The sequence below is a fragment of the Microtus oregoni genome, unplaced genomic scaffold, assembly GCF_018167655.1.
Source record: "Microtus oregoni isolate MIOR12 unplaced genomic scaffold, Mior012 000025F_ref0000491, whole genome shotgun sequence".
NCBI lineage: Eukaryota > Metazoa > Chordata > Mammalia > Rodentia > Cricetidae > Microtus > Microtus oregoni.
The window spans coordinates 5,539,594-5,565,690 of NW_024543084.1; the positions used below are offsets into that span (position 1 = coordinate 5,539,594).

Sequence of the window (26,097 nt, forward strand, 5' to 3'; positions counted from 1 at the left end):
CCTGGAAGCCGCTTATGCCTCCACGTGACAGAGTCACCCTGAGGCATTGCAGCTTTCAGCAATGGCGTGCTCTGGTTCGTGCCACTTAAGAGCTGTGCTTGCAAGGGAGATTTAAAAACGACTCAGAAAAGAGCAAACCACGCGGCAGAGACTACGCGGGCCTGTGGAGTTTAAATCCACGTGGGGAGGCCAAGGCTGCCGGCGGCGGCTGAGGAAGGGAGGGCTCCTGCCAAGCCGAACATGCAGCCGGCAGCCGAGCGGGGAAAGGAGAGGTTATAAAACCAAATGTTGGGTGCCAACTGAAGGCATAAGTCATAAACAATGCCACACCAGTTTGGAATTATGATTAATAGGGTAGTATTTATTTAAAGGGGAAAAAACTTACAGATCACCGTCAGCACTCTGCGCAACCAGGAAGGGAGTCTAGTCGCCGGCGGAGCAGGAAGTGAAGAGAGCGAGGAGAGGGAAGTGGCTGCTTTTTTAAAGGGAGAGAGACCACGCCCCAATGGGCTGGTATCTCTGCGGCGATAGGCTGGAGGAGTGGGAGGACCTCCTGTAACACAATTCTTAATCTTTCTTTATAAAAACTTAAATATCAAAATCATGCCAGATTTTACACCACAGTCTTTGCTTCCAAAATTCAGGTTTAACCACCTGTCCTTAATACATCAAAAGAACCAAGTTCATAGTGAAAAGTAGAAAAGGAGATTCATTCCATGAAACCACACTTGAAATAAGGACAGAGAGATCCAATAACCTGCCCATGTTTATTTTTAGGTACTGACACAATTTTAATAGATATTATATGTGTTTTATGGTACATAAGAGTTGGCGTGTGAGTCACAGCTTGGCTTGACAAATATGACATTTATAGGCCTTATGGGGACAGAGCTCAGGCATGAATTGCTGTCCATGATTATAATGAATAGGCTTAAGAAGACAGACCTGACAAAGTGTGCTTTGATTAAAAACACTGACTAATATACCACACAAAAAGAAACAAGAAAAACTTAAAAGAGAAATGCATTATTGTTTTCTTGAATGATAGATAATACTTACATAAGATGAGTATATTAACTTAAGCAGTTAAAGTTAAGGAATATAACATTTCTAATTTTATATTTTTCCTGAATTAAAAGATCTATTAATTGATAGGTGAATATAATTATAAAATTTAATGAAAAGTTAGAGATGGATATAAAACATTTAGATAGCATTCAATATAATAAAAATTGAACAAATAATATATGAGAAAAAAGAGGAGAGGAGCAGTGGTATTAAATAGGTGAGTTATCAAAAGACACTAGTGTTATATGAGAAAAAAACAGAAAACATCATTTAATAAAATAGCTATTTGAGGAAAAGTCAGCAGCTTTTATGTAACTAAGATGAAATAGGTATGCACTGGATAGAAGTACTGATAAGATATTTCCATCAAATAATTGTGATGATGTTGATATTGTGTTTGGAAAAGTGACTTCAACAGGTGCTAAGAAAAGGTGCATATTCCTTGATTCAGGTTCAAGAAAACAAAATGTGTAGCTACTCACCAATAAGACTGACAATGAAAAAATCACAATTTAAGGGTAACCATAAGTATTTTAATGTTTTACACCATGTTCAAATGGCCACTGTCTTTCAGGAAGATAGTCACATTAGGTCCTATGTTTCAAAAGGTTATAGCCAACACACCTCAAAGATAGATTGATAGGCAATGTGAAAAGGTTTTGGTGACAATGATCAATACCTCTAAGAAGTATGCAGAAATCATTGAAAATAATCTAATTAATTCCATAATCTTATTTCAATAAAATATATGTTTATCAACATGAATAAATATTATTTATAATAGAAATACAAATAAAATTTACTATTTATAGAGTAAGGAATGCTTACATTGATTTTAAACTTATCTATTCAACAATGCAGATGAGTTTTAAATTGTATTCAGTATTTAAAAACTGAATGTTTTTAAATGCCTAAGTATTTGCATTGTTTCTATTTGTCAAAAATTAGTCCCTTAGCTATTAATCTTATTAATTTCTAAAACATAAAAGCAGATAAGTAGACAAACATCACTTTCAGTGAAGCATCGCACCCTTAAAAAAATCCTGGAAAAATATCTCTTAAAGAAACATATTTGGAGGTTGGGGCAATGGTCAGTCAGCAAAGTGTGTGACCTACAAGCATAAAAATTCTAAGATTACATGATGAGCATCCATGTAAATACATGGGAATGATCGTGCATTTCTAGCCTTAAGGTTAAGGGATAGTAAGACTACAGTCAATGCCTAGAACTTGCAACACAGCTAGTTTCGACAGATGCGTGAGCTTCACGTTCCAGGAGAGAAAGAGTCAATTTTAAAAATAAGGTAAAGAACAATGTAAGACATCTGAAATTGACCTCGGACTCTTCACACAAGCAAACATATTTGCTTCCATATTTCAACATAATGTGTGGAAACAGAACTATATTTGGCTTTTTATATCTCCCCAAAATGACTTTGAATTGGAAAAGACTTGAAATTTAAAAATTAATATTTTAATCCTTGTATTTCAAAGAAGATATGTCCAAGCTTTGGGGTTCAGGCCAAAAATAGTCTAGTATAAAGACAACCCAACATATTTGTCTATGACTGGACTGTTTTGAGGGTGTGATGCTTGACTGAAAGTCCATGGATGTCTCTCTTATGTTTCTCCTTGTTATCTAGCTTCTCTGGGGTTGTGAACCATAGGCTGGTTATCCTTTGCTTTACATCTAATATCCACCCATGAGTACATATCAGCTTTGTCTTTCTGGGTCTGAGTTACCTCACTCAGGATGGTTTTTATAGTTCCATCCATTTGCATGCAAATTTCAAGATGTCGTTAGTTTTTACCACCAAGTAATACTCTGCTGGATAAATGTGCCACATTTTCTTTATCCATTCTTCAGTTGAGGGACATCTGTGTTGTTTCCAAGTTCTGGTTATTACAAATAATGCTACTATAAACACAGTCAAGCAAATGTCCTTGTAGTATGAGTGCTGACTGAGGTTTCTCTCAGGCTTTTAAGGGAATTTGGTCAGCCCCGCATTGACACTCCATTCTGTTGACTGAGGTTTCTGTCCTGCCCAGTTCCTGCAGTTGTTAGGTCTTAAAGAAATCACATAGAGGTCTACATTGATTATTAACTTATTGGCCTAGTATCTCAGGCTCCTTATTAACTCTTATAACTTATATTAGCCCATAATTCTTGTCTGTGTTAGCCACGTGGATTGGTACCTCTTTTGTGAGGCAGTCACATCTTGTTTGCTCTGGATCTGGGTTCCTCTCTGCCTGGGTGATGACTTCTCACTGAAAATTTGCTCTTCCCAGAATTCTCATTGCCCTGCCTCTGCTTCCTGCCTGTTTATCCTACCTATACTTTCTGCCTGACTACTGGCCAATCAGTGTTTATTTAAAATACAAGTGACCGGGTACAGACCATTGTCCCACAGCAGTATGAGTGTGCTTCATTTGGCTATGTGCCCAAGACTCATTTCTTATCTTAGCTATTCTGACAGGTGTAAGATGGCATCTCACAGTCATTTTGATTTGCATTTCCCTCATGGATGATTAATATTGAACAATTCCTTAAGTGTCTTTCAGCCATTTGCAATTCTTTTGTTGAGAATTCTCTGTTTAGATCTGTACCTCATTTTTGATTTGATTATTTGATATTTTGATGTCTAGTTAGTTGAGTTCTTTATATATTTTGGAGATCAGTCCTCTGTCCAATGTGAGGTTATTGAAGATCTTTTCCCATTCTGTTGGCTGCCATTTTGTCTTGGTGACAGTTTCCTTTTTCTCAAAGAAGTTTCTCAGTTTTAGAAGGTTCCATTTATTAATTGTTGCTCTCTATGTCTGTGCTAGTGGTATTATATTTAGGAAATGGTCTCCTGTGTCCATGTGTTCAGGGTTACTTCCCACTTTCTCTTTACTGAGATTCAGTGTGACTAGATTTGTATTGATTTTTTGATCCATTTGGACTTGAGTTTTGTACATGGGAATAGATATGGATCTATTTGTATTTTTCTACATGTTGACATCTAGTTATGTTATCACCATTTGGTGAAGGCACTTTCTTTTTTCAATTGTATTATTTTAGCTTTTTGGTCAAAAATCAGGTGTTCGTAGATGTGCAGATTAATATCAGATTCTTTGATTCAATTCCATTGGGCCACCTGTCTGTTTTTATGCCAATACCAAGCTGTTTTCATTACTGTAGCTCTAGAGTAGAGCTTGAAGTCAGGGATGCTGATGCCTATGGAGGTTCCTTTATGGTACAGAATTATTTAACACCACCCTATAAAATAGCCAAAAAATAACATAAAATATCTTGGGGTAATGCTAGCCAATGAAGTTAAAGAAAATGGAGAGATCTATCATGTTCTTGGATAGGTAGGATCAACATAATAATAATGGCAGTCTTACCAAAAACAGCCTACAGATTCAATGCAATCCCAATCAAAACCCCAACATGATTCCTCACATATCTTGAAAGAACAATACCCAACTTCATATGGAAAAACAAACAAACAAAAAACCCCCGTAATAGTTCTTTTCTATGTTAAGTCTATAGCATACTTGTAAATTCTAGAATGGAAATCATAGGAGCTGAGAATCATTCTAACAAGTTACGTCTTAACTATGTATTCTGTTAAGTTGCATGTATCTCATTGATTATTTAAAGATTGACAGATGAGAGACACCAAAGTACATATTGTTGAAATTACTGTTCTATTACTAGAGAATAGCTGATGGACTCCATTGAATGCTAGATTTTCTTTCATAGCCCATATATTGCTGTATGTTAGATTCCCAAAAGTCCTTAGTTCAACTGCTCACTCATGATTATATTTTGAAGGGTGATTTTTATTACTTTGTCTCCTCTACACAATGATGTATACAGTTTATAAAATACCACAAATATGAGACTACAATATCACATAATAAAACACCAGCCATTATTTATTTAAGGATTCAGTCCTGTAAAGAGTATTATTTACACATTGATAAAGCAAAGAATAGTGGAAGAAAGCATAATAAAATGTGATGAATATGAGAACCCTGCAAACACATACATCTTAGTTTAGTTAACGTGATGTAGTAGAATATTTTTCTATTACTTTCTATGTGAGTAAATCTCTGCTGGGATTGTTTTTCACCACGAGTGTTGATCTTGGAGATGGTTGTTTTGTTCTCCGCCTAATAATAAGCAGACATAACTCTTATCAAGAACATAAGAAGGGTAGATTTCATGTCATTTTCTACTTCAGTACATTAGGTGTTGGTCTTCTTTTCTCCCCTAGCAATTCTAAGGCTTTGGACACCTTAGAATTAGTGATGTTCTTTGTGTCTTGGAGTTAATGATTTCCTGGTCATATTGGAGCTATTCTAATCTTATCAATGCCAGTGCTCTGCTCCACTTGTTCCAGAAAGCCTGACACACTGAGAATCAACCCAGACTTTACTGCAATTATTAGCTTTGTGTAATAGCAACAGGAGACAGAGGTAACTGCCTGTCACTGAACTATCATAATATCCAGATTTTTACTTTTTTACTTCTCATTTTTACTTGTTAGACAAAGTCCCCCTACATTGCACAGGCTACCACTGTACATACTCTGTAGCTGTATATGTCTTGAATTTATGATGGTTTTACCTCAGTCTCCAGAGTGGCTAGAATTACAGGCCTATGCTATTAGTTCTGCATCAGTTTAGATAATAATCAAATGACTCTAAAATCTTGTCTTAAATGTAGGATTTAGCTATTCGTTTGCTTGCTTGCTCTATTCCTTAGATATGGTCTTATTATGATTCCAAACTGAATTTAAACTCACAGTAGTCTTTTTGCAAAAGCTAGAAGTTTTAAAACAGAAAAAAAAAACAGTAAAACCACAAATGTAATGGTTATAGTTTATTATCAACTTGAGAAGAATTTGAATCTCTCTGAAGTCAAGCCTGTTCATAAGTCTATGAACATAGACTTATGCTATGCTAGCTTGTTGCCCTGTCCATAAGACATTATGTTCATTAGATTAATGGTGATGTGAAGACCCTCCTTAAATGTATCAGATGTTTGGTCTTGGAACCTAAATTGCATGTAAAGGATAATGCTAATTGAACTCCAGTATTCATTACTCAGCTTCCTATCTTTGGATGCAGCATTTCCAGTTCATACCACCATAAGGATGGAGATGTGAAACAAACTCTTTCTTAAGTCTCTTTCATCTGGGAATTTTCCACAGCAGAAAGGACAGAAACAAAACTACTGCAAAAATATCAAAACAAGGAAGAAGAAGAAGAAGAAGAAGAAGAAGAAGAAGAAGGAGGAGGAGGAGGAGGAGGAGGAGGAGGAGGAGGAGGAGAAGGAGAAGGAGAAGAAGAAGAAGAAGAAGAAGAAGAAGAAGAAGAAGAAGAAGAAGAAGAAATCATTGTCATTTAGAGTCCTATATGTGCCATTGTTTTAATGGGGCTTTTTCACACAAGAGAAGGATGCCAGGATGAGCTCTTTGTGAATGTGAAGTAATTATTGATTAACAGAGACCCAGACATGGATACAGTCTTATGACTACAAACCCAAAGAAGCAGCCCCAAGCTGAGAGAACAGGGACTTTGTAAAGTAAACAGCAAGTTTGGCATGTCCCATTGATGTAACTGCAATGGCATTAGCAAACATGATAGAGTTGAACTTTTAAGAAAAATACTGCACAGTTGTGTCACTCTGGTCTTTCTATTATAATAGCAGAAATCAGGTGGTTATGAAAGCAGAACAATGGTACGTACCTTTATGGTTCCTATAAGTACTATGCACCCTGGAGGGTCAGGATGAGCATAGCATTAGCACACATTTGGATCAGGATTTAGCCAATGTATTTTTCTCGTTTAATTTCCCTGCTGTTTTTGACATTATTGCACATATGAGCTATCATTATCTTCTATTTCTTGACTGGATTCTCAGAACTCGGAGTTTAGCAGATTCTAGTCTAGATTTAACTAATTGGACTAGAATATTTAGAAGGCAAGACCCTACCAGGAGTAGCATAAACAGAATGCTAAGAAGGTTTAAGAGGCTGGAGACAAGAGGAGTTATCCAAGATAATGAGCTGAACCAGGATTCAACCAGTTTCGCTATGTTTTCTTGCTATCTTCCTTGGGAGTTCTTTCTTATTTCTGCCAGACACTATTCTATCAACAAGATTTGTTGACAGAAAAGCAGCATTTTTCTTCCAAAGTCATACCGAATTCTTTGTCCCCAAAAAAGAGTAGGTCTAACCCAACCTCCTTCTATTTTAGAAGAACATGCCAGTTGGAGACTTAACCTCTTCTTTCAGAGTGCTAACAAAACATTCTAAAATTTTAAATTCTTTGTGTATTTTGGCATTAAAAATTGCTAGGTTTTGTATTGTTTTGTTTTTCTGATTGACCAAAGGGAGGAACACAAAGCAATAGATAGAGACATACATGAGTGAACATTAATTTCCATAAAACAGAGAGAAATCAATAAATACTTGCATTATCTAGGTAAAATTTGGTAACCATGAAGTAAGCCATATATATATTGAGATCTGCCTCTATTTTTACATTTTTACATGTAGTACCGGAAGAGTCAGAAATACAGCATGACCCTTTGTATGTCAATGGGTACCGTAGGTGGCCATTTGTCACCTCTGCCAGACAGAAAGAAAGTGACTTCTTCTGAAACAGGGAAATAGTCACCTTTGGATCTACTGTTCTAGCCACTTGTTGAGGATACAGGGTGACATACTCTTTTCTATGACTGCTCCTCCATTGAAAAATAGAACAGGAAGGTTGTAACACTGGCTGAGTGGAGCAGGAGGGAACTCAGGCATAGAGAGATATTCATCAATAACATCAACTTCATTGACCCAGGAAATAATCACTTTGGCTGGACTAGGTTATATCAACTTTCAGTAAATCCAACACTCCGGTTTTGGGAAAATTAATACATAGAACCGTTCTTCTGTAAAATGTAAAGCAAAGATTCCCTTCTGCCGTGAAAATATTTGAAACGCTCTCCAACAAGAGAACCAATGCTGCTTGGCAAATGATAAAATGTGCCTTTGTTGAACAAAGTGACACATTCCAGCAAACAAGTTTTTTTTTAATGGAAAACAGTTATTTTAATAAGAAGGCTAATTAAAGAGAGGAAAGGGAAGATTAGAATTATTTCTCACTCAGCCCCTTCTGGTGAATTATACTCTTTTTTCTCTTGAGGTCCTCCCCCGCCTCAGCCATGGTTCTAAGTGCATGAAAGAGGAATCTTTTTGCCAACAGGTGCTTTAAATGACACCCTTTTCCCATCATTAAGTCCTAGTTTGTTATTTTCATAAACAATAGTGTTTTGGGACCATGTCATGGTTTTCCCAACATTTCCAATACTTGTTGAATTTTTCCAGGAATTCTCTGTGTTCAAGGTATGCACTCAATTATTTTTTTTAAAAAAGTTTCCTTACAATAGAATTGCTTTTTGATAAAAATAATAGACAATATTATTGATTTTCCAACAGTTAGCTTTTAGTAAATTAGATTCGTAAAAAAATTATTGATCTTCAAATTGTTACAGAATTTGAGAATGGGAAGGTTAAGATGATGAATAGAGAAATAAAGCTGGTAATGTGATTTAAGTATAAGCAGAGGTTTTTCTCCTTTAATGTTTTCCAGGAAGGAACAAACATTAGATAGAGCGAAAAGGAGAGACCAAATAAATGAACAAAACATTGTCCAACTTGAGCAACATATAAGAGTTTACACACTGAAACACTGGTCACTCCCATATAACCATAGTTCTGTAAACTCTCACCCAATCATGGGTGACAGTCTCTCAGAAATTGCATCCCACAGTCCCACTTTGAGGTAACCTTCCACTTCCTTACAATGCTGGGGTCTCCTAGAATCATTTGTTGCTCACATAGGAGTCAGGAAAGAGAATTGGCTAGAATTGGCTAAAAAGAAGACTGATAATCCACATTTTATGAAAATACACATATGCGGTCGCTTGATCTGTTGTAGGGGGCTGACAATAGAAACAGGACTTATTTCAGGGCATAAACTGTCTTTTTGGAGCCCATTCCCTATGCTAGGACACCTTGTTCAGCCTTGATACAGGGGGAGGGGCTTGGTCCTGCCTCAAGTTGGTATACCACCCTCTGAGGAGTGGATGGGGGTTGGGATGAGGTTTAGGTGTGGGGATACTGGAGTTGGTATGTAAAATGAAAAATGACAAAACTTTTTTAAAATAAAGAAAGGACAAGAACATGAAAAGAAAATGCACATATGTTTTTTCACAACTTACCTATTTTTTTTCAGTACGATACATTTAAGACTTTCCTGTGTTTAATTATATACCAGACATTCATATTTTATTCCTTAATGGCACTCCATTGTATCATATTTTTACCTTATTCATGCACTTGTCATTTGATTGGCATGTGGATGATTTCTGCCTCTGGTTGTTATGAGCAGCGCTGCTGTGAAAAGTAGTGTACTTGGATGCATGCTTTCATTTCTCTTGGATTTACACCTACCATTAGAATTGCCGGAAATATGCTGACTCCATATTCAAAATATTTTACAGCGAGATTGAACAGTTTCTCATTCCCATCAATAATGTGTGATATTTTCAGTTCTTCAACAGCTTTGCAAAAACCTGTCTTTGTTATTGGCATAATAGTGGAAATGAAGTGTGATTTTTATTGGTGTGTTTCTTGTGGCTAGGAATGTTGATCCATTTTAATGTGGCTGCCAGCTGTTTGTATACCTTTTAAAAAAAAAAATGTCTGCTCATAGGCTTTGATCACTTCCCATCTGCCTTATATGCTACTTTCTTCTTGAGTTGTAGGAGCTCTTTGATATATTGAAAATAATATGTTGTGTTGGAAATGATTTGCAAATATTTTTTTCTTCTAATATGAGTGAAATCTTTTGTGAAGAACTGTAGTGATATCTTTTGAAGCATGAACATTTTTTCTTTTTCTTTTTCTTTTTTTTTGTTTTTGTTTTGTTTTTCATGAAAGGATTTTTCTGTAGCTTTGGAGCCTGTCCTAGAACTTGCTCCGTATTTCACGCTGGTCTCAAACTCACAGAGATCTGCCTGCCTCTGTCTCTTGAGTGTTGGAATTAAAGAAGTATAACAACACCGCCTGGCTAAGCGTGTACATTTTTAACTTTGATGAACTCCATGTGTCTGCAGTTTCTTTTTCTTTTTTTTTTTTGTCTGTACTTTTATCATCTTACATAAGACATGAAGATGTGCAGAAGATGGCCTGATTCAACAGTTTTCTACTTTACCTTCTACATTCTGTCACATTTTTATTTTGAATGTCTTTCTCTGTGTGTGTGTGTGTTTGTTTATAGTATTATTATAATGATGATCATTTAAAAAGCTTCTATTCTTCAATAAGTCACTTCCCAGTAATTTGACATTTTGTAAATAGAAGAGTGTGACACCCATAGTTGTATTTTTTGTTCTTGCTTTGTAGCCTGGATACTTTAACAATTCCTTTATTTTTTGCATAGTTACTGTAATAAGGGATCATCCCTTTTGTTTCTCTTGGTTTTGTTGATAAAAATGTTTTTTTTTTTTTAAATGGAGTCAGAAAGAAGCCTTAGGGCAATTTTATTAGAATCTAAGAATAAAATAACAGGTAAGGCAAACTAAATCTTGACAGCTATCAGGCAGAGGGAGTTGCAGATGAGAAAAGAATCATACAGTTTAAGTGAGAGTCCATAAAAGTAGGCATGTTCAATAATAAAGTGTGTTTGTGTGTGTTTATATGTATGTGTGTGTTTGTGTATATGTGTGTGTTGTTGGATATCATCATAGAAAATGAAAATGTGCAGAATGTCAGGGCAAGTATGCTTTTTTGATTTTAGCTAGTTTCTAACGAAAAATATTCATTTGTAGTTAGAATTCTGAGAAACTGCCAGATTCCCCAATGAAGTTTTGCAAGCAAATCAATGGGCACAAGGGTCTTCAGAAGAAAAAAAAAAAGAAAAGAAAAAAAACAGAAAACAAAAATACAAAAAAACCACAACTTAGAAATCCAAGAAAGCCAGGGAAAGTACACTTAGTGTCCAAAGAAGAATGGAAATAGAAAGCAATAGAAGGAGGGAGAACTCAGAAAAGCTGGAAGCTTAGCAGTTAATATCTGATGGCAAACTGCACAAAAGGAGGCTGTTATGGAGAATATATTACATTAAGGGGCATTATTCCTCTCATCTGCTTAGCATGTTGGCAGGATGAATCAGCTTTCCAGAGATAGGGTCTCCTGCTTATGTGACTAGATTAATTATTAAGAGAGAGCACAATGATATACAATATTTTAGCCCATGTGGAACATCAAGTTTTTAACAAGGTTATAAGTACAATCTGATTATTTTCTTTCAAGCAAGGAGAAAAAGATTTTCCTCAATGAGTTTCAACAAAGCCCAGATACCTCTATTTTTCATATGGGTTTAAATACTAAGAAAGAGTAGAGTTGTGATAATTCCCTTTCTGATGTCATCAGAGAAATTGAAGTTCTATCAGAAATTGCCTCCAAGATTGCTATTATCTGTCTGTCTACTTGATAGTCTTTTCTCAGGTTGGGAATCAAAAATTATCATAAGGTTGGTATCTAGTATCTGGCTGCTTTCACAGCATTGAACTGTTTACAGTCTCTAATCTTGCTGAATTTAAGGTCTTGGAAGTCAATCAAGGAGACCCAGGTAAATAAAGTTAGACTGTTCCAGGATCATTGGAGTTTAGGTTGACTGTGAATGAGATAATTAAGACATCGCTTGAGTACACAAGGTCCAAAGATTTATTTCGCCCTTCCAAATTTCTGCCATGTAGAACTCTAATTCCAAAGCTGTTTATCAAAAGGCTTTGTGGTATCTGTTAGGGTTTGAATCTAGTTTTGTCAATCTTGTAAATCAACTGACATTAGCAAAATGTCAGGAATGTGCTAATACATTTTTTTTTATTTTGTTTACAATGAAGAAAAGCATGAAAATCCTTTAATCTGATTGGAGCTGGAGAAGTTGTGATTGCCCTACCTGGCATGTCAGTATCATGCATGTCTACGTTCTTGTCTCTTTTCCAGGCTATTGGTTCTTTTTGTCTTGTATTGCTACCCATCATTTTACTCTGCCTCTACTTTCCTGTGGGGATGTAAGACTATATAGGTGATGGAGGTTAAATATATTTCATTTTAAATGTCCATGTCAGTTGTAGGTACTTAGAATTGACTCTCTATTTCTTAATAAACATACAACTTTGTGAATGAATTGTAGAGATTGTGAGAGAAAGAGAGAAATGTGTACTGATATATTTTTAATAAAATGATACAATTTAGATCTAATATAAGTAAAGCAGTGCTTTGTTAGGCACAAATCAAAGAGGAGCTACATAAATTATTTAAAAATATCAACAACAGAAAATTGTGAAACTAACTTAGAATTTTGTTTTTTTGGGAACAGCAAAGTTAAGACATGTGGAGGGTATTATGTCCACAAGGCACTTACTTTAAGCTTTTTCCTGTAGTTATAAATTAAAGCTATTTCTCTTTGTCAAAATAACCTAGACTATTCAAACAAGCAATCCATAAAAGCCTGGATAGTTCCACATCAGTGGTATAGTCTCAGACAGTAAACTCAGGTCCTTCAGCCCAGGGCATAATGCAATGAGAAGTAACATAGTACCAAATCAACAGTAGCACAAGACTCTTTTCAGCTTTAGTATGTTCCTGACATAAACACTTCTTGTTGACTTTCTACTAAATTCTTTTTAGCCAGAGAAGGAGCAGAGTCATTGAAAACACACTTATTTTTCCATTAAGTGAATTCTTCTCCTACCTTTATAGCGGTATACACATAAGGGGATGGCTAGGCTACCATTTCTCATCAATTGTAATGTGATTGTGTTGGTTAGTTTTTGTCAATTTGATGCAAACTAGAGTTACTTGGGAAGAGGGAGCCTAGGCAGAGAAATTGCTTTTATCACAAATGAGCAAGTCCATGGGGATAGTTTCTTAATTGCTGGTTGATGGAGTAGGACCCATCCCTCGCTGGATTAGCCTACACTGTAAGAAAATTAGCTGAGTATGCCAAAAGCACTCAGTCAGCATTGATCCCTTGTGCTCTATGCCTAAGTTCCATGACACTCTCCTGAGTCTCTGCTCTGTCATCCATTGAAGATAAGCTAAAATCTGCAAGCTGAAATAAACCTTTTCCTACCAAAATTGTTTCTGGTTCAGGTGTTTGTTATTATAATAGAAAGCAAACTAGAACAGGGAGAAATTTACACTCAAGTGAAGTCCTTGGCTATTTGTTAAAAAATTTATTGGTAGGCGATGACAAGTGGTAATATTTACCACTGTTAATATAGACATTAGTATAAAGGAAGTAGTTGTGTACTTGGTGTTAACTACGTTTTCAGCTCTATTCATTCATTCATTCATTCATTCATTAGCACCCCTCTCATTTTTATAAAATCAACTAGGTCTCTCTTGATTAAGACAAACTGATACATCTTAATTAAGTAAAGAAGAAAGGATTCTTTATTTACTTAGGTGATAGCAAGTATATATGGTAAGGAAGTTCTGATTTCACAATATCCCCTCCCTCAAACATAATTATTGTCTGTTCAGAGAAATCTGGAGTTTCTGGAGCAGACTTGTTATCTTAAGTTCCAGCAGTATGTAACTCTGTACCAACCTCCTGAACTAACTGATCACATAAATAATGGTTTTATGCTAACTATCCAAATGCCTACTAGGATCAGAATCTCAAAATTCTTACTCTGTTTGATGGAACAATTTAAAAGCTCATTGAGAAAACACATACAGGTGTGTGAATATGTCGATATACACATGCCATATGATGCCACAATATTGAAAAGTATCATAAGATTTGCTTACACAGGTGATTGTGCATATGTGCATAGAATACCATATAAACCACACTTTTGAGAGGCACCATTTAATTTTATATGCAAACTAATGTTTGTTCTTTTCTTGTGGGGAATTCTTTTAGGGGTGGAAGAAATGCTTTCCTGAAACTTTGTAAAATATAGTATCAGATTCCAGTTTATTAAACTGTCAGTGAACTAATTAATTTTATATTGTTGTGATAATATTCTATGATGAGGCCAACTTATAGAAAGAAAAATTTTGTTTTCATATGGTTGCACTGGGATACGTGTCTATCATGGAAAAGAAGGGAAGTAATTTGTTGGTACAGTAGTTGGAATTACAAGCTGAGTACTCTAATCTTAAACAGTAAACTGGATGCAACAAAAGCAAATTGGGAATGGATTTTGAACTACAAGGTCTTCCCCAAATGGCATATTACCTTCAGCAAGCTACATTTGTTAAGCTTCGCAAAACAGTAACAAAAACTAGGGACTAAGTATTCAAATCAGAGCCTACAGGGCACGTTTTTATTTAAACCACCACAGTCAGGTTGTCATACGAAGAAACAAACTCAAACACAAATTCCTTGAATACTTAGACACATTATGTTCTTCCGTGCTCTGGATTTGTTACCCATGGAAGAGGAGATCTATCTCCTCTCACCTGACATACCAGTTACTTTCTTTTTGACTGGCAGGGGAAAATGGACAGAAAGAGGACATTTTCCTGCACAGGGATATGCAAAATGAATGAAGAATGATTCAGCTTGCTCTGAGTTCAGAGTTGTGCTATGTCTCATTCTAGCCATGAATGGTAAAGGATTCCAATGCTAAAGCCATTATCAGTAAATTTAGTATAATTATATATGTTATAAAATATATAAATACACCAACAAAGCAGGATGTTTTTAATTGATATCCGAAGTGCCTTGGATAATTACTAGCCACGTATTCATTCCCAAAATGTACCAAGTTATTCAAATAAAATCACCTGAACAGATTTCCTCATGATGTGTTTTAGGGTCTTCCTTCCATTGTCTCTAGCCTAAGTTTCTATATTAATTTTAAACTCATTGTTTACTTTGTGAGTGGAGGCTATCATGGCAAATTGCTTGTTCTACAATTTCATTAGTCACACAAGATGCGACCAAAAGATTTATTCACTTGTTACCGTGCAGTTTTCTATTGAGAATAAGCAATAGTTGTCTTCAGTACAACTCCAAATGAGGAAGTATTAAGAAAAAAAGTTTTGGATGTAGCTGGATCTGATGTAAAAATTTTGCCTTAACATTTTGAGTCCTATGGAGATAAATTTCAGTTTCCTTAGAAAATTGAAAAGAAAGAATGTTCAGGATGTATTAATTCAGAAAATAAAGTGACTTGTTCAAAAGAGGCTTCATTTTGTAGCAGATACTCGGTTCTATCAGCAGATAGTGATAGATATTTATTGTGATATTCCTAAATATTTCTTACAATGTATAAGTTCTAAATAGGTGTCTAAAACTTGAATATATGTAAGAAATCTGGTCCAAAAGTGTTAGTCATTGATTTGTACTCCTATGAAACACTATTTAACTTTTTCTAACTTCTAGATATACTTCTGAAATGGGAAAATAACTCCTTTCACCCCATTTTTGCTCTGTCTATCTATCTATCTATCTATCTATCTATCTATCTATCATCTATCTATCTATCGATTATCTATCTATCTATCATCTATCTATATCTATCTATCTATCTATCTATCTATCTATCTATCTATCTATCGATCATCTATCTATCTATCATCTATCATCTATCTATATCTATCTATCTATCTATCTATCTATCAATCATCTATCTATCTATCATCTATATATCTATCTACCTATCTATCTATCATCTATCTATATCTATCTATCATCTATCTATCTATCTATCTATCTATCTATCTATCTATCATTTATCTAACATCTATCATCTATCTATCTATCTATCTATCATCTATCTATCTATCTATCTATCTATCATTTATCTAACATCTATCATCTATCTATCTATCTATCTATCTATCTATCTATCTATCTATCTATCTATCATCTATCTATCTATCTACCTATCTATCTATCTATCTATCATCTATTTATATCTATCTATCATCTATCTATCATTTATCTGACATCTATCATCTATCTATCTATCTATCTATCTATCTATCTATCTATCATCAATCTATCTATCAATCATCTATATCTATCTATCTATCTATCTATCCATCTATCATCTATCTATCTATCTATCTATCATCTATCTATCTATCTATCTATCTATCTATCTATCTATCTATCTATGTGTCTTATATCCTAACTGCAGTTTCCCCTTCCCCTCTGTTCTCTCTGTGCTGTAATTTCATGTCTGGATGTGATGCGGATATAGCTTTGTCATACTGAACAGGGGAATATGAGTAAGAAAATAAGGATTATATTGTACAAAGGTGTATTCTGAGACCAGTTGAACTGCTTTGCTGCCAAGGGAATGGGCTAGAGTAATGGAGACTTGATGACATGATTGTTGTGCCTTTCAACTTGCTACTCTTGTGTATAAGAATCTGCACCACTATTTGCCCTTTCATGATATTTGCAGTATGTGTTAGGGATCAATTCATTTCAACTCATTGTGTTTTTATAACAGATTAGCAGAACAGGATGGAACAACTTGTCAGCTAGCTTATTAAAATATTATCTAGCGTCTTTGACAGCAACAAGTCAGCTGCTGATCTGCCTTCTGATGTTACTGTCAGTCTGATGTGTTTGGTTACTCTCAAAATCCCTAGATCTGCAACATTAGAAGAAACCAACCACTACTGAACCTATGTGGTCTTGAATATCAGTGATTTCCAGAATGTTTTAAGTTGTTGTGTTCTTTGACTTATTAAAATTAATTATTGGGGCACAAATGGAATACAATCATTTTCTTACATCAAAAGGAAATAAGATATTTGTGATTTTCATGTTTGGATTAAAAATTACACATTTAATTACTATTTTATAAAACTCTTACCACCCTACCTCACACACACACACACACACACACACACACACATGCAAATATATGCACATATCAATTCAACTGTCACATAATATATATTGCAAAATATTACTTATAAGAATCACATTTGTGATTTTAGCTCACAAAGATTGTGGACATATGGTTGATAAAATAATGTCTTTGTATATATCTTGAATAATATTTTGTCAGAAGGCATTTTTTAATTAAAATGTGGTTTATTGTCTACTTTCTTCCATCAGATGTGGGATCTGTTGAGGGTCTTGCCTATCACAGAGCCTGGGACACTCTGTACTGGACCAGCTCCAGCACGTCATCCATCACCAGGCACACAGTAGACCAGACTCAGCCCGGAGCGATTGACAGGGAAGCAGTCATCACCATGTCAGAGGACGACCACCCTCATGTGCTAGCTTTAGATGAATGCCAAAAGTAAGAGGCTACATTATTATATCTGCATTATAGCAGGAGAGTAAACCACTGTATGCACTTTAAGATAATTAGATTTAAAGATAAAGATTTCCTTTAAAGTTCCTTCTATAAGTGTTTCTTCTTTTTATGAGAACACTGTGTGCATAATTAAAATGTGTATTTCTTGAATGTTCTGTGTTATCGCTGGAAAAAGTCTGATAAAAATTAGTGTAAGTAATGAAAGTGAAAATTCAGAGAATTCTGTGGTGCGTAGAGTGCATTGATTTATAAATGTATAACAAGTTTATCAATATTAATTAATTCCTAGAATATATTTTTTATTACTTGAACCAATGATTTTTATAACTAGGGATCTGCCTAAAAGTAATCCAAAGAAAACAATCAACAATGAAATAATTGCTGTATATGCTTATCTTTTCAACTTCATCCGTTTGTTAATACACTGTCCAGACACTTGGTAGGTGATTTCGAGGTACTTCTAAAAGGAGAATATGTTAGAGATAATTCAAGAAAATAAAAATAAAACTACATAGAAAACATGACAGTGTTGAGTAGTGTCATAAAGGATATCTTTACACAAAAAAGTGAAGAACAAAGCAGTTAGGCATAAATACACCTGTTGAATTTCACTTCATTATGGTATGGTAAAGATATGAAGGAGAAAGGCACATTTTGCCCCCAAATGAGCAATAAAAATGAAGTTAATGTATATTCATTCAATCTTTGTATTTGCCATTTTTAATTAGAATATAATTATGCCACTTGTTTTTCTTTTTCTTTTCCTCACTCTACCTCTTCTGGTATCGATTTCTTCCAACCCCCTCCTTGACTCTGGCATCGTGTATCAAATTGAAAGTTTCTTTCTTTTTTTTTTTTTTTTTTTTTTTTATATTTTAAAGATATCTTGACTTTATTTTTTTTTTTTAAATAATTTTTTTTTATTAAGAAAAGAAGAAAAAAAAACATAAACAAAAAACAAGTTTCCTCCTCCTCCCAGCCTCCCATTTCCCTCCCCCTCCTCCCACCCTTCTCCCCCTCCTCCCACCCTTCTACCCCTCCCCCCACTCCTCTCCCCCTCCCTCTCCAGTCCAATGAGCAGTCCAGATTCCCTGCCCTGTGGTAAGTCCTAGGTCCTCCCCCCTCCGTCCATATCTAGGAAGGTGAACATCCAAACTGGCTAGGCTTCCACAAAGCCAGCACATTAAGTAGGATCAAAACCCCGTGCCATTGTCCTTGGCGTCTCATCAGCCCTCATTGTTCGCCATGTTCAGAGAGTCCGGTTTTATCCCATGCTTTTTCGGTCACAGTCCAGCTGGCCTTGGTGAGCTCCCAGTAGATCAGCTCCACTGTCTCAGTGGGTGGGTGCACGCCTCGTGGTCCCGACTTCTTTGCTCATGTTCTCCCTCCTTCTGCTCCTCATTGGGACCTTGGGAGCTCAGTCCAGTGCTCCAGTGTGGGTCTGTCTCTGTCTCCATCCATCACCAGATGAAGGTTCTATGATGATATGCAAGATATTCGTCAGTATTGCTCTCGGATAGGGTCATTTCAGGTTCCCAATCCTCAGCTACCCAAGGAACTAACTGGGAACCTCATGTTGGGCACTTGGGAGCCCCTCTAGGGTCAAATCTCTTGCTCACCCTAAAGTGGTTCCCTTAACTAAGAATTGTGGTTCCGTGCTCCCCTATCCACCTTTCCTTTATCCCAATTCTCCTGATTCCCCAAATCCCCCCTCCTTCCCTTCTACCTTTTCTCTCCCCATCTCCCCTTACCCCCATCCCACCCCACCCCCAAGATCCTAATTTTCTCCCCGGCAATTGGGTCTACTTCCCTTAGCCAAGAGGATAACTATATGTTTTTCCTTGGGTTCACCTTCTTACTTAGCTTCTTTAGGTTCACCTATTGTAGACTCCGTGGCGCTAATTTATGGCTAGAAACCAATTATGAGCGAGTACATCCCATGTTCATCTTTTTGGGTCTGGGACACCTCACTCAGGATAGTGTTTTCTATTTCCATCCATTTGCCTGCAAAATTCGAGAAGTCATTGTTTTTTACCGCAGCGTAGTACTCTAGCGTGTATATATTCCATACTTTCTTCATCCATTCTTCCATTGAAGGGCATCTAGGTTGTTTCCAGGTTCTGGCTATTACAAATAATACAGCTATGAACATAGTTGAACAAATGCTTTTGTCATATGATAGAGCATCTCTTGGGTATATTCCCAGGAGTGGTATTGCTGGGTCCAGGGGTAAGTTGATCCCGAATTTCCTGAGAAACCGAAACACTGACTTCCACAGTGGTTGCACAAGATGGCATTCCCACCAGCAATGGATGAGGGTACCCGTTCCTCCACAGCCTCTCCAGCAAAGGTTATCCTTGGTGTTTTTGACTTTAGCCATTCTGACAGGTGTAAGATGATATCTCAAAGTTGTTTTGATTTGCATTTCCCTGATTGCTAAGGAAGTTGAGCACGACTTTAAGTGTCTTTTGGCCATTTGAACTTCCTCTGCTGAGAATTCTCTGTTCAGTTCAGTGCCCCATTTTTTAATTGGGTTAATTAGCATTTTAAAGTCTAGTTTCTTGAGTTCCTTATATATTTTGGAGATCAGACCTTTGTCTGTTGTGGGGTTGGTGAAGATCTTCTCCCAATCAGTAGGTTGCCTTTGTGTCTTATTGACTATGTCCTTTGCTTTACAGAAGCTTCTCAGTTTAAGTAGGTCCCAATTATTCAATGTTGCCCTTAATGTCTGTGCTTCTGGGGTTATACATAGGAAGCGATCTCCTGTGCCCAGCTCCTGTAGGGTACTTCCCACTTTCTCTTCTATCAGGTTCAGTGTGTTCGGGCTGATATTGAGGTCTTTAATCCATTTGGACTTGAGTTTTGTGCACGGTGATAGATAAGGGTCTATTTTCATTCTTCTACAAGATGACATCCAGTTGTGCCAGCACCATTTGTTGAAGATGCTTTCTTTCTTCCATTTTATACTTTTAGCTCCTTTATCGAAAATCAGGTGTTCATAGGTTTGTGGGATAAAATCCGGGTCTTCTATACGATTCCATTGGTCGACTTCTCTGTTTTTATGCCAGTACCACACTGTTTTCATTACTGTAGCTCTGTAATAGAGTTTGAAGTCAGGGATGGTAATGCCTCCAGAAGATCCTTTATTGTATAGGATTGTTTTGGCTATCCTGGGTTTTTTGTTTTTCCATATAAAGTTGATTATTGTCCTCTCCAGATCTGTGAAGAATTTTGATGGGATCTTGATGGGGATTGCATTGAATCTATAAATTGCCTTTGGTAGAATTGCCATTTTTACTATGTTGATCCTACCAATCCAAGAGCAAGGGAGGTCCATCCATTTTTTGGTATCCTCTTCAATTTCTTTCTTCAATGCCTTAAAGTTCTTGTCAAATAGATCTTTCACTTCCTTGGTTAGATGTACCCCAAGATATTTTATGCTGTTTTTGGCTATTGTGAATGGTGAAGCTTCTCTGATTTCCCTCTCTGCTTCCATATCCTTTGTGTATAAGAGGGCGACTGATTTTTTGGAGTTGATCTTGTATCCTGCCACATTACTAAAGCTGTTTATCAGCTGTAGGAGTTCTTTGGTGGAGTTTTTGGGGTCGCTTATGTACACTATCATATCATCTGCAAATAACGAAAGTTTAACTTCTTCCTTTCCAATTCGAATCCCCTTGATTCCATTATGTTGTCTTATTGCTATTGCTAGAACTTCAAGCACTATATTGAAGAGGTATGGGGAGAGTGGACAGCCTTGTCGTGTTCCTGAGTTAAGTGGGATGGCTTTGAGTTTCTCTCCGTTTAATTTGATGTTAGCTGTCGGCTTGCTGTATATAGCTTTTATTATATTTAGGTATGACCCTTGTATCCCTAATCTCTCCAAGACTTTTAACATAAATGGATGTTGAATTTTGTCAAATGCTTTTTCAGCATCTAATGAAATGATCATATGGTTTTTTTCTTTCAGTTTATTTATATGCTGGATTACATTGATAGATTTTCGTATGTTGAACCAGCCCTGCATCTCAGGAATGAAGCCTACTTGATCATAATGGATAATTTTTCGGATGTGTTCTTGGATTCGATTTGCCAGTATTTTGTTGAGGATTTTTGCGTCGATATTCATGAGTGAGATTGGCCTGTAGTTCTCTTTCCTGGTTGAGTCTTTGAGTGGTTTTGGTATCAGAGTAATTGTGGCTTCATAAAAGGAGTTTGGTAATGACCCTTCTGTTTCTATCTTGTGGAATACATTAAGGAGTATAGGTATTAGATCTTCTTGGAAGATCTGGTAGAATTCCGCATTGAAACCATCTGGTCCTGGGCTTTTTTTGGTAGGGAGGTTTTTGATAACCTCTTCTAATTCTTCGCGACTAACAGGTCTATTTAGATTGTTCACCAGGTCCTGATTTAACTTTGGTATATGATATTTATCTAAAAAAGTATCCATTTCCTTTACATTTTCCAATTTTGTGGCATATAGGCTTTTGTAGTAAGATCTAATGATTCTCTGAATTTCCTCTGTGTCTGTGGTTATGTCCCCCTTTTCATTTCTGATCATATTAATTTGCAAATTCTCTCTCTGCCGTTTGATTAGCTTGGATAGTGGTTTGTCAATCTTGTTGATTTTCTCCAGGAACCAGCTTTTTGTTTCATTGATTTTTTGTATTATTTTCTGTGTTTCTATTTTGTTGATTTCAGCCCTCATTTTGATTATTTCCAGTCTTCTACTCCTCCTAGGTGAGTCTGCTTCTTGTATATGATGTAGACAGAAAAATCCAACCTGCTGAGGCTGTTTTTATTAGTGTGTGTGTGTGTGTGTGTGTGTGTGTGTGTGTGTGTGTGTATAAGAGTGTGTGTGTATGATTTCAGAGCTGACCTCATAATTGCAGAGAACTCATCCTTGGGAGAGACTAATTCTCCCTCTATACAAACCTTAGTTGCTGGAATTTGTTTCCCCTTGGGCAAGAACCCTGTGAGATTTTTCCTATTCCGTGATAGCATGCCTATTGACATTTTGTTCAGGTTTTGTTTACTCAGCCTTTTCTAAAGAGGCAGTCTTACAGACATAGAATTCCTGGTCTACTGACTCCTGTAATCCTTCTGTCCCTTCTTATGTGATGCTCCCTGAGCCACAGATGCTGTAGCTGTGCTGCAGATGTATTCACTGGTACTGAGTTTGCCACAATTCATTCATTTCTCATTGTATCCAGTTAAAATTTTCTGTGATGGCCTCTGTTTGCTATAGAGAGAATCTTTGATTACACACACACACACACACACACACACACACACACACTCTTATCTATAGTTATAAGATTTAAAAAGTTAAGGAAATATACCAATCTATCTAAGTGGTAGCAATAATTTTTGTTTTAAGGCATTGTCCTCAGTAGTCTCATGAAATTAGCCAGGTTTCTACAACCAGGCATACCTTTGGTCCTATTGAGTGGGTCTTCAGTCTCATTACACAGTTGTTGGATGACAATCACATGTGTACCACTATTGCATCTTTATGGATATCTTGTTATGCTAGTCATTGTTGAGACTTTCCTTCAAATTCTGAGGGCACTCAAGAGTGATAGCAAGAGCTTATGTTGCTTTGTGAGTTATTTGGACTATCTTGACAAACTGAACAACCATCGAACAAGAGATTTCTCATGACGGGTATTGGAGGTTTTGTTAGTACACTTTCCAAATGACAATATTCTGTATTCTTATTGGTAAATGTAAATTAATATGATTTATCAAACGATTTTCGTGTTGTTATTCCTTCTTCCTTTTTCTATACTGACTTCCCTTCTGTCTCTGCGCTTATGGCTTAATTTCCTGTTCTTCATTTACCATTTGCAGTCACTTGTGTCCTGCTTCTCTCACAGAATCTCCCCTTTTGACCATTGTTCCTTTACACTTTCCTGGTTTCTGCTAATGACTTGGTACTGTATCCTCACTTGTGAGGATCTAGGATCCACAGATGAGAGAGAGAGAAGCTATGAGAAGCTAATATTGTCTGGGTTGCTTTCAATTTAATATTTTCTAGGACTATCTATTTGCATTCAAATGTCATTTCACTTTTAGAGCTGAATAATATTCCGTAGTGTATATGCAACACATTTTAATTATCCATCCATCTGTTGAATGATATTAAGGTTGTTTCTATTCCTTAGCTACTGTGAATAGAACAACAATGAGCAAGAGTGAGCAAGTATCTGAGGGGTAGGAATTTGAATGCTTTGGGGATATGCCAAGGAGTGATACCACTGAGCTGTGGTATGTTGACTTTTAGTGTTTTGAGAATTACCAGCAATGGATTCTAGAAGGATTCTACCAGTGTACATTAACACCAACAGTAAATGAGAGTTCCCCTTCTCAGTCACCTCATTGCAATTGGTGTCAGTTATGTTATGAGCCAACATGACTTGGGTGAGATGAAATCTCTGAGTTGCTTGAATTTGCATTTTCATAATTGATGAGTATGAAGAACGGTTTTTAATTATCACCTCATTTTTCATATAGATCATTTACTTCCTTGATGTTTCATTTTTTTTTTTTTGAGTTCAGTATCTATTCTGGGTATTAGTCCTCTGTCAAGTGTGTAGCTGTCAAAGATTTTCCCCCATTCTGAGAATTTCCTCTTCAATAAATTCATTGCTTCCTTAGCTGCATGAAGCTTTTTAGTTCTATGTGGTTCCATTTGTCAATTATTGCCTTTTGTTCCTGGGCAAATGCAGAACTTTTCAGGAAGTCTTTCCTGCACTTATGTCTTAAACAGATTTGCCTGTGCTTTCTTATAGCATTTTTAGGACTTCAAGTTTCAAATTGAAGTCTCTGATACACTTGAAGATAATTTTTCTGCAGCATGGTAAAAATGTCTTTTGCATGTGGACATCCGATTTTCCCACTCAGTACCTTGTTGATGTTGATTTTTCTACTAAATGCTATTGTCCTCTTTGTCAAATATCAGATGACTATAATTTTGGGTATTCATGTCTGGTCTCCTGTTTTATTTGATTGATATATATGACTGTTTTTTTCTAATACTGTATTGTTTTTATCACTGTGCCTCTGTAATACAGCTTGAAATCTGGAGTGCAATCCTCCTTTGAGAATTATTTTTTTGTTGTACAGAATTTCTCTGTCTATCTGTGGTATTTTTCAGTACCATATGAATTTTAGAACTTTTTTTTTCTACAACTGTAAGAAATATTTTAGGGACTTTGGGTAGGATTGCATTAGATATGCAAACTGATTATATAGAAAGGCCATATTAATTCTGCCAATTCTTGAGCATTTGATACCTTTATATTTTTTAGTGTTTTTCTCAACCTCTTTTTTAAGATGTTTGATGATTTACTTGAAGAGGTATTTTATTGGCTAGGTTTATTCCAAGGTAACTTGTCTTCGATGTTATTTCAAATGACAACGTGTCCATGATCTCTTTCTCAGTGTGTTTGTTGGTGGTGTGTAGAAAAACTATTGGTGTTTGGAAACTGATTCTGTACCCGGCCTCATTGCTGAAATGTTTGAATGATCCTAGAAGGCTTCTGGTGGGTTTTTTCAAATCTCTTGTGTATAATAGAATAACACCTGCAAATAGGGATCGTTCCCCCCATTTATAGCCTTTTAATTTCTATCCCATCTTTGTTGAACAACCCCCAAAGCTCTTTTCCCAAGCATCTACAAAAATGAGTGCCGTGGCCAGATAAGCAGGGACCTCAGACGCTAAGTGGAAAAGGGCTACCAGACTTTGCTCACATTGAACTTTTTGTGAAAGTTCTTGGAACCACATGAAGTTAGACTTAATTCCCTAATTGAGCCTCAAGTCATCATGAGCACAGTAATATTTGTTCTACATTAGAGGGAAAATGGTCATTTTTCACTTCATGTTTTCAGTTCATGAGCACAGTAACATTTGCTCTTGAGTAAGAGTGAAAAATGGGTCAAAGGAATAAATGCGTTAATTAAAATAATCACAGGTCCATGACTCCTGCTATTACTTATAATAATTACCAATTGATGACTGCTTCATATTCGTACCATTAGTAATAAAATAGGTCAAATTCACTTTCAACTTGTATCTAGAAACCTAAATATTTGAATTATACACATTGAAGAGTTTGAACTAGAAGGTGATTTGTAATTAAAATTTAAAACATAATAAGTAAATTTAATCATCATCTACATATCTATATTAATGATACTTTCAAATTACTTTTGTTACTTGTTGACCAAAACATATTTTAAAAGAAAATCATAAGTTATAATTACTAGCCTGAATATTCAAGTCCAGACTTGACTCAGAAAGTAATAATTTGTATAATTTGGGGTTGCTCTAGGCTTAATTGCTCACCCTCTGTTTTCTTCACTGTGAAATGAGAGAAGAAACGGAAAACAGCTTCAAACTTTGAATATTAACAATCTAGAAAAGTATTGTAGAAGAATTGTGAATTTAATATCATATATTAAGTGTTTAAATATTAAATGATTCAATAAACCAAATTTTCACTTAAAAATATTTCTAGGGCTGCCAGTAATTTTTGATGTATTTGCTCTTTCACAAAACACAACATGTCTCCATTTCATAGGATTGCAGGGAAAGAACTGTTATGTTTTACAAAGACTAGAGACACATGTGAGATTTTTTTTTTTAAATCAGAAACTAA

At 35.9% G+C, this 26,097-nt stretch overlaps 1 protein-coding gene across 1 annotated transcript in view; it reads left to right on the top strand.

The window, feature by feature from the left end:
- Positions 1 to 26,097, top strand: part of Lrp1b (LDL receptor related protein 1B) — a 1,777,071-nt gene that overhangs the window by 1,440,720 nt on the left and 310,254 nt on the right. Inside the window, exon 42 of the mRNA XM_041674488.1 lies at positions 17,227 to 17,416. Coding sequence (XP_041530422.1) covers positions 17,227 to 17,416 — 190 coding nt within the window. The remainder of the gene's footprint in view (positions 1 to 17,226; positions 17,417 to 26,097) is intronic.